Source organism: Monopterus albus, unplaced genomic scaffold (assembly GCF_001952655.1).
Source record: "Monopterus albus unplaced genomic scaffold, M_albus_1.0 scaffold49.1, whole genome shotgun sequence".
Lineage (NCBI taxonomy): Eukaryota > Metazoa > Chordata > Actinopteri > Synbranchiformes > Synbranchidae > Monopterus > Monopterus albus.
In genome coordinates, this window is record NW_018127929.1 from 1,057,740 (window position 1) to 1,066,796 (window position 9,057).

The 9,057-nt window shown below is 40.7% G+C and overlaps 1 protein-coding gene across 1 annotated transcript in view; it reads left to right on the plus strand.

Annotated features, from left to right (window-relative positions):
- The window catches only part of gpsm1b (G protein signaling modulator 1b), an 18,960-nt gene that overhangs the window by 5,878 nt on the left and 4,025 nt on the right, over positions 1-9,057 (plus strand). Inside the window, exons 3-12 of the mRNA XM_020600843.1 lie at positions 3-189; positions 876-1,011; positions 1,683-1,825; positions 2,931-3,054; positions 3,955-4,070; positions 4,258-4,413; positions 4,503-4,611; positions 4,734-4,848; positions 5,971-6,041; positions 6,162-6,332. Of these exons, the coding sequence (XP_020456499.1) occupies positions 3-189; positions 876-1,011; positions 1,683-1,825; positions 2,931-3,054; positions 3,955-4,070; positions 4,258-4,413; positions 4,503-4,611; positions 4,734-4,848; positions 5,971-6,041; positions 6,162-6,332 (1,328 nt within the window). The remainder of the gene's footprint in view (positions 1-2; positions 190-875; positions 1,012-1,682; positions 1,826-2,930; positions 3,055-3,954; positions 4,071-4,257; positions 4,414-4,502; positions 4,612-4,733; positions 4,849-5,970; positions 6,042-6,161; positions 6,333-9,057) is intronic.

The following is a 9,057-nucleotide window of genomic DNA, read 5'->3' on the forward strand; positions in this document are numbered from 1 at the left end:
AGGAGAGCGGCTGTGCAAAGCAGGGGACTTTAAAGGGGGAACGGCATTTTTTGAGGCAGCTGTACAGGTTGGCACAGAAGACCTGAAGACCCTCAGTGCCATCTACAGCCAGTTGGGAAATGCCTACTTCTATCTCAAGGAGTATGGCAAAGCCCTGGAGTACCATAAACACGACCTTACCTTGGCCAGGTGATCATTATACACTTTGATAGCTGCTACCTAATGCTAGTAAATGATTGACTCTGGTTGCCAGCAGTTGGTTTGAGCTGTCTGGGAAAATGCAATCTATTATCTGTATTGATGTAAATGGAATTCATGTAAACTGTTCAATAATTTACTGTATCATGAAAAAAAAAAGCAGCTGCAGCTGGATCTCTACTGAGCTCTAAGCTATTTACCAGTATGCCGGAAAGGCATGCTGATGATTCTGCTAACAGACAGTCTCAGAAGTTGTAGATTATTTACTTTATTAGATGCATAAAGAGCATTAGGGATTTTATTATGTGGACTTTGAGTTAGACAGTGAAAATTCCAATAAAACATGTTGGGACTTTCATATAGCTACCAGCTGGATAAGTAGCACGCATGAGTAATCTGGTCCCCTGCAGTGAGTGCAGCTGGTACTTCAGCAGGGAAGTGATTAAAGACCCCAGGGAGATTTACCTTGTTACATTACAGTCTCACCAGGGCCACTGGGACCTGGTCTTAAGACGTGAGCATACAATTAAAAATATACTATACAGCATTTTCCAAGTCAGTCTTGTTATAGTATCTTAATGAGTATTGTTTAACTGGATAATATTAACATAGAGAAACTGCAGTCTTTACTAGGGAGATGACTAAATGCCAAAGTATGCATTCCTTTGCTTTCTCAGAACAATAGGAGACAAAATTGGAGAAGGAAAAGCCAGTGGCAACCTTGGAAACACATTAAAAGTGTTGGGGCGCTTTGACGAGGCTGTTGTATGCTGTCAACGACATCTGGATATTTCTCAAGAGCAGGGAGACAAGGTAATATGCAAGGCCTTAAAAAGGACCAATACACTGAGACCTTTGCTGCATGTGTGTTTATATGCTTCTTAAGAAACATTGCGACTGTCCTACAGAACCTTTGTAAAATATTTCAAGTGTATTGTAGTATATTTTGAGACCTCTTGAGCATAATGAAAAGTGTATCATTATTGCTATTAAACATAAATGCTTTTTACTTAAGACCTACTGTATGTGGATGTCCAAAGAGAGAGATACACACAGTCCCCTGGAAAATAAATGAATGCTGTAGAATAAAATAATATACACAAGACATAATCTTCATACCGTACTTTATAAACACACACACACACACACACACACAGTTTATGTTTCGTAGTCCATGGGGACTTTACATTGACTTACATGCATTTCCTGTAGACTAACCCTAACCTTAACCAGAACCACTACTTGCCTGACCCTAACCTTAACCTAACCTTAACCTCATCCTAACCCTAAACCATGTTGCCACCCTAAAATTCAATTTCTTGCCCATGGGGACCTCAATTTAGGTCCCCACTGTGAAATGGGTCCTCATGAGTTGGTATGGAGTCAGGAAGAAGTCCCCACGTACAGGGAAAACACGTCCACACACACACACAGAGATCTTTCTTTTTAAACTTCTCATTCTGTATCTCTTTGTCTGGTTGTAGGTTGGAGAGGCCAGAGCACTCTATAACATAGGGAATGTGTTTCATGCAAAGGGAAAGCAGCAGCTGTGGGGCTGCACCCAGGAGCCAGGAGATCTGCTGCCTGATGTTAGAGAGACACTGCAAAGGGCTACTGGCTTTTATGAGTATGTACTGTTAAAAGTGTACTGAGCACACACACACACACAGTCACAGTCACAGTAGTAGCCAAGACAAGTGAGTTTTACTGCTTTTTGTGGTGCCACTCTTTCTTCTCCAAAAATTATATACTGTACCTAAATACTATTTAACTTGGCATGAGCTGCTACTTTGATCCCTGCTTTGAAGCATCTCTGGTAGTTATTACACCGTCAGCTGTTCTTGAATACATCTGTGCCTGTGTGGCACATCTGGATTTGAGGTTGTTTTTTTTGCTATTTTTACCTGCATATTTCCTCAGGTTTAATCAGCCTGAGGAGAACATTTTCTATGATATTTCTTTCTGGGCTTTGGCTGTAATGTTCAATTAAGACTAAGATCTTGTACACTCATATAGAGAATAACATTTACTTTAATTTGTCCATGAGATTTAAAAGCAACTCCATGCTACCGTGGTCATACTTTACAACTGACATGCTTTGAGAACCGATAAGTTCTGCCTAGTTTTGCTGAATATTTCCATTTATTTTCATCAGACCATAGAATAATTTGCCACATACAATGTGTTTCATGCACCTTCTGGTAAGCCCCAGGCTTATATTTGCCTCACTGTGGTTCCCTCAGGCTAATCTGCCTCAAAGCCCAGGTTTGTGAAATATTAAAAAGAATGCTCTTCTTCTGACAAGACCTCGTACTGTTGGTAAAGAACTGTAGTTTTGTCAGAGTTGTTGTTCTTCAGTTGCTCATTTTCAGTTGGTCATGCTTAACAGTTAAGAAATATTGTACACGTATTTTATTTCCATGCATTATCTGAAATCTGTCTACGAGAGGTTCTGGTCTGGTTTGCAAGTTTATTTAAATATTTCGTATTAAATTTTGCAGTAAAAATGATGAGCTATATCTTAGGCACCATTCAGAAGAGCCCTTAGTAAAAGACAACTTACTGGTAGGAATGGATGTGGCTCTGTGAATGTGAGGGTGGTGTTGGAAAACATGTGCATTCAGTGTTGCCTGGATAAATAAAATATAGTAAACCTACAGTAATACTCATTAGAATTACGTAGACCCTATTAAACCCATAATTTAATAATTGTTTGTACTATTCATCTGTAGGATGAACTTGTGTTTGGTCAAAGAACTTGGTGACCGAGCTGCTCAGGGGAGGGCCTATGGGAACCTGGGCAACACCCACTACCTGCTGGGAAACTTTGTCGAAGCTATCAAGTTCCACCGTCAGGTGAGAAATCCAGAATCTTTATCAGCATCGTACTTATACTGCTGCAGAGTGCAGATATAAATTATGAGCCTTGACAGAATAAATATGTCAGCGGACTAGCAGCCTAACTTTGCTTTCACCTTGCAGCTGTATTAGAATGTGCACAGAATACATGCAATAGAAGAGGAATTACAAATCAAAGGGACACAGTGCACTTCTGCTATAAAAAAAGTCCCTTCTCTTCTGTTATTAAGATCAGGTCTCACAATTACTGTGAACATAAACCTACACACGTATGCTCAGTTTGCTTTGTCCAGATCATTAACATACACATTGAAATGTTGCTTGGGATGTTTTGGTGGCTTCTGCACATGGTCTTTGGCCAGTGAGGACATCATGGCCAAGATGCCATAGCCACAAAGCCATGACATCTTGGCGCTCCCTGAAGCGACAGTACCAAATTTTTTGTGAGCAATCTCATGCTGTACCAACACAGTGTGCAGAGACTGATATCATCTCATAGAGAAAAAAGGAAACTAGGTTCTTGTTGAATCAGTGGTAAATATGGCTTTGGGCCCATGTTTTCTGTCACTCTCTATTGTAAACCAGTTGTCTCCTCATGAGAGAAGCCAGTCTCTCCTCTCTTCCTCATTACATATCTGTCAGCGGGTCACAGTGGTGAGCACACTGCCTTTAAAGGGAATCAGAGGAGCTGATGTTTCATGCCACTGCTGCAGCAGCACCTCTGCGAACCCTATACCCAACAGAGTTTTGAATTTGTGTAACAGCCTCTGCTCGTACATTTGTCACACAAATATGGTCAAGTAAAGTAAAATGAGGATTTAACTTTGTCATCATTGGTTGAACTTCTGAAAGTCCAGAGCAAAATGAACATGTGCCTTGCTGCCCTGTTGTTCACAGCGATTATCCATTGCCAAAGAATTTGGGGACAAAGCGGCAGAACGGCGAGCCTACAGTAATCTAGGCAATGCGCTTATCTTCCTGGGCCAGTTCAACACAGCCACAGAGTATTACAGGTGAGCAGCAAGAGCACTCTGACATCTAGTGGAAGGAAAGTAGTATGAAATGTTTCCCACTGAATACAAAATGTGACTGAAGTACAAACTGAATATGAAAAATCATTCAATTGCAAGAACTGCAAGATATCTTCATTTTTTTTTTCCTTGGCTAACTTTATGCATCTCTCTGTTTCTTTTTCTTTAGGAAGACTTTGCAACTGTCCAGGCAGCTGAGGGACCAGGTGATGGAGGCCCAGGCCTGTTACAGCCTGGGAAACACCCACACTCTTTTGCAGCAGTATGAGAGAGCTATAGACTACCACCTGAAACACCTGTGCATAGCCCAGGAGCTTGCTGATAGGTAGAGCATAAACAATATCTATTGCGTACTCACAAACATGCATGAGCACAAGAATATATTGAAAATTCTGAGTGTATGTTCACCAATAGGGTAGGTGAGGGCCGTGCCTGCTGGAGTCTGGGAAATGCATACGTGTCTTTAGGGAACCACAAACAAGCTCTCCACTATGCCCGCAAGCACCTGGACATCTCTAAAGAAGTATGACACTTTTATGAATGTAGTTATTTTAAAAAAGTTGCATAAAGTTTAGGTTTCTTGCATTTGACCTTATTTGACCCATCTGTTGGTCTGTTTGTCCCGTCTCTTTATTTCTTCCTCAGATTGGAGACAGAAATGGGGAACTGACAGCCAGAATGAATGTGGAGCAGTTAATGGAGGCCTTGGGCATCAATGAGAGTGACCTTTCGCCCTCCAGTTCAGAGTTTGAGATGCAAGGTCACATTAAAACCTTTTTTTCTTCTTTTTAGATAAGATAGGAAGTGTTAATTGGTTGGCTTTGGAGGTTCTAGCAGGCAGATTTTAACAGATTAGAACCAGGTTAGCTGTTTACCTGTGTCCAGTCTTTATGATAGGCTAGGTGTAGGTTGTGTCTCCTTATGATTTAGCCAGTTGTAGATTTTAGGTTTGGGAAATAAAATAATCATATGGTGCTCTCTCTGAGTACGAAATTGTTGAAGACATTAATTCACTTTCAGACACTAAAGACTTGTCCTTAAGTGCTTTAGATACACTTGTGTAACTTGATTTCATGTAAACAAGTTATTCAGTTTCCTTAATCAAGGAAAGGGAAAGTGTGAGGCAGATGGAAAAAGCCCAGCTCTGTGTGTGTGCATTTGAATGTGTCTTTACAACAGGGACCTGTCTGTTTGCACTCTTCAAACTGTGGTTAGTGGAAACTGTCTTGGAGCTATACTAACACTCCTGTCTTAAAGAAATGGGAACAAAAAATAACGGAGCTCTATAGTAAATAGTTCAGTCAGTAGATTTATTAGTCACATTATAACTGTAGATAATATACGTTTTATCTATTTTAAAATTGTAGATTAAGTAACGTGGCTGAGAGAGCTAGGATTACTGTATGTACAAGGTGCCCATATTAAATGTAAAACTCATTTAAGGTGAGACAAACATAACAGATTAACAGTGTTTGTGCTAGAAACCAAGGGGCGTGTATGTTTTCGGGGCAGGATAAAAATCCTTGTCTGATCTCCAGCCTCAGGAAGATGGTTTGGTTCTACAGCACAGTCTGATTTCAACAAAGATTTCCCACAAATGATCCACTAACTCACATAATTGGGTGCATTTTAAAACCTAGAGAGACAAACAGACTCTTATTCAGATTGTTTGCCTGGTTGTCTGCCTAAACCCCATGTCCACACCGAACATCCCGTGACCACTACTGACACAGGCTGCTGTTACAGAGAGACGGAGAGCACATTGCACGCTCGCATCAGCTCATGAAGCAATTTTAGAGTAAACTGTAAGATAGTCTCTAAAGTTGTGTAATATTTTAATGTTATGAGATGTTATATTTATGTACTTATCTTTTATTTGTAGGAGCAAGACCCAAATTCACCAAGAGAAACAGCATGGACAGTGTTGAACTATGGAAGTACTCTTCAGATAAGGTGATTTCTCTTTCTCACATTGCTCTACAAGGTGTCAGAGGGTTGGGTGCTAGTAAATGTGATCCTCACCTCCCCCCAGACTTCGTTATCCTTCTCTAACAATGTGTTCTTTTACTGCAGAATGGTGAGAGCCAAGACTTGGAAAGTATAGCTAGGCGATCTAAGGGTCAGTTTCCAGTGCCTGATAAGAGAAAAGGCTATCCCGACAGTCAGTCATCAGATGAAAGGCTGTGGTTGGACTCTCCCGTAGACACCGATGACATCACCGTGCAAGTCCCACCTCCAGTGCCAGTGAGTGGTTTTATTTGACTGTTTTTAGCTTTCACTCTGATCCAGTGTGCACTGTGTTCCTTATGTGGTGCCAGGTTCAAGCTAACAGTTCCAGGCTTGTTATTTCTCTGTTCCCAGTATTTGTACTTCAGTCACCTTAAGTATTACATATTAGCCTATTCTGAAACTGTTTTCTGATCTCTACTGCTCTACTTTCATCTGTTCCCGTTAGGGCTTGCCACAGTGAATCCGATTCGCATGAGTAAATTAGGCACGGTTTTACGCCGGATGCCCTTCCTGACACATCCCTCTCTATTTATCCGGGCTTGGGACCGGCACATAAATCTGAAAATGTTTTCCGATACCGTTTAAAGATTTGGAATTGATGGAAATTAGCTGCAATTGTGATCTTAAAATGTAGGTTTTCCACTATCACTGCCAACACCACACATCACCATATTCAGTGCACAGCATCTAGTTGCCACCAAGGCAAGTATCAAAATTCAAACACCCCTCAGTTTACACACTCAGTTTTTAGTTGCTAACAAAGAAACCCCCTAATGATAGAGACATAAAATGTAGTTGTTCCCCTTTTAATTGTTTCCTTACATAAGAAAAGAAAAACTGTGTTGATTAAAACTGCTCATGCTCTAAATTTATTTTCTTGCCTTAGAGTTTTACCACCACAGTGTGTGAAAACAGCCTCTAGTTCACATTCCCTTGGAATCTAAGATATATACCAGTCTGTTAACTCAATCCCTGAGAGCCCACCTGAGAAAATCTGGGCTTAGATTTTCTCACAGAAAGCATCACGGGGGTCTGAAATGCTGACTTTTGAAGTCAGTTTTCTGTTTTTCCGTTCTTTGTTCCCTTATCCAACATAGAGTACCTTTTGGGTTTCTGCTTTAAAGAGAAGATGAGAGACATGAGATTAAATTTGGAACATGTCTTTTAATTTCCCATGAGGTTACAATATGATCTAAGAAGTCATCTACAGTGTAAAGGTGTCTTCTTATGAAATGCCAACAGCACTTCATTTGCAATGAACTAGATTCTTGGTGAATATGTCGTTTCACAGCTGCGGTATCCCTAAAAATTTTGTCTCCCCACAGCACATAATGATGCCTTGTTTCTGTGACAGTGCTAATTGTTGTAATCAGGAAGCTGATATTTTAGAAAACCAGGCTGCATGATGATAGTTCATTACAAAAGACTGGAAATAGCATCTAAGAGTAAATGTTAGTAATCCTGATGACACTAAAGCATACCATTTTTTCAAATCAGCCAATCATTTGAAGCCAGATGTGCATCTCTGAGCTTTTGTAAAGCTCTTAAACAGAGCTCTTGATATCATTAGGATGATTCTTCAGGGTCAGTTAGAAAATAATTAGGGCTCCAACTTTTTGGGACCATCAATAATTATCAATATTAAGTTCTAGTATTGCTGTTTCTTATGAACTGCTCCTGTTTGTGTGAAACAACTTATGTTATTGATCAACAATATTGTCAAAGCCCCATTTTTAGTCACTGAAGCAAAACATTTTAAATCAACAAATGCATCAATTAAACAATAATGTTCAACCCAGGGACCACTTACAGTGCTAGCATTTTGACTAAGAAGATGGAGTTACCTCCCCTGTCACAGGACTTATCCATCCACTTCTCCTTGTTTGCTTAAACCCAAGTTGGTGTGTGTTGAATGGACAGAAATAAAGAAACGGTATTGTTCTTGTGTTGCAGTGTAGAGCTGGTTAGTCCTAAGCACAGTGAGGAAAAAGCTATGATTGAACATTTAATGTTATGGGTAGAGGTTTAGTAAATGATTGAGTCTACATTTTAATTTTTAATATGATTTTTAATTATTAGGCTGTTATTTTTTCTTTATTCTTCATCTGTAGTTAATACCTCATCAAGAAAAGCACGTTAGAAAGCAACATGATACATTTACTGTAAATCTTATATTCTCTCTCACACACACACACACACACAGACTCAACATGATTTCCCTACTCCTCTCACTCGCTTTCTCCCTCTTTTCTTTCTCTTTCATTATCAAGTTCATCACCAGTTCTTTTCTCTCTTGTTGTGCCCCTTTGGCCTACTTGATTAATTGGACAATACAGACAGGGAGGAGGTCCACGCAGTCCATGGGGCCGAGGACAGAGGATAGAAGCCGCTATAAGTCACAGCCGATTAGCGTGCAGAGAGCAAGAAAATAAAATGGAACACACTCATGCTGGAAAACATCCTTGATGATAAATGGTATATTGTAGAGCTGGATCACATGAGTTTTTGAAGAACTGAGTGCTGACATAGGCAAGTGAGAGCTGGTGGATGTTTTCATTTGTGGAGAATCGATCTGGCTGCCACAACTTTACTCAGAGCTGTACCCCTGCACCGATATGTCCACCCGCTTTCTCCCCTTTGCCTCCCTCCCCACCTAATCTCTGTGACCTTGATCACAGAACCCCCCCGCCCCCACCCTTCCCATAATGAGTTGTTTTCCCACAGTGGGTAAACGGGGCCGGGAACCAAAATGGCCTGCAGGAGAGCCACAGAGAAAAATAGAGAGTGGAACAGAAAGCATAAGAGAGGCAGAAAGTAGAAGGAGGGGGTGGACGACAGAGCCGAAAGAAAGGCTTAAATAGAGGGACACAAGAGGAGAGGAAATTAGAGGGAGGTAGCTGAGTACAGCAGGGGAACAGAGAGAGAGAGAGAGAGGAAGAAGCTGATGTAAAGTGGTGGG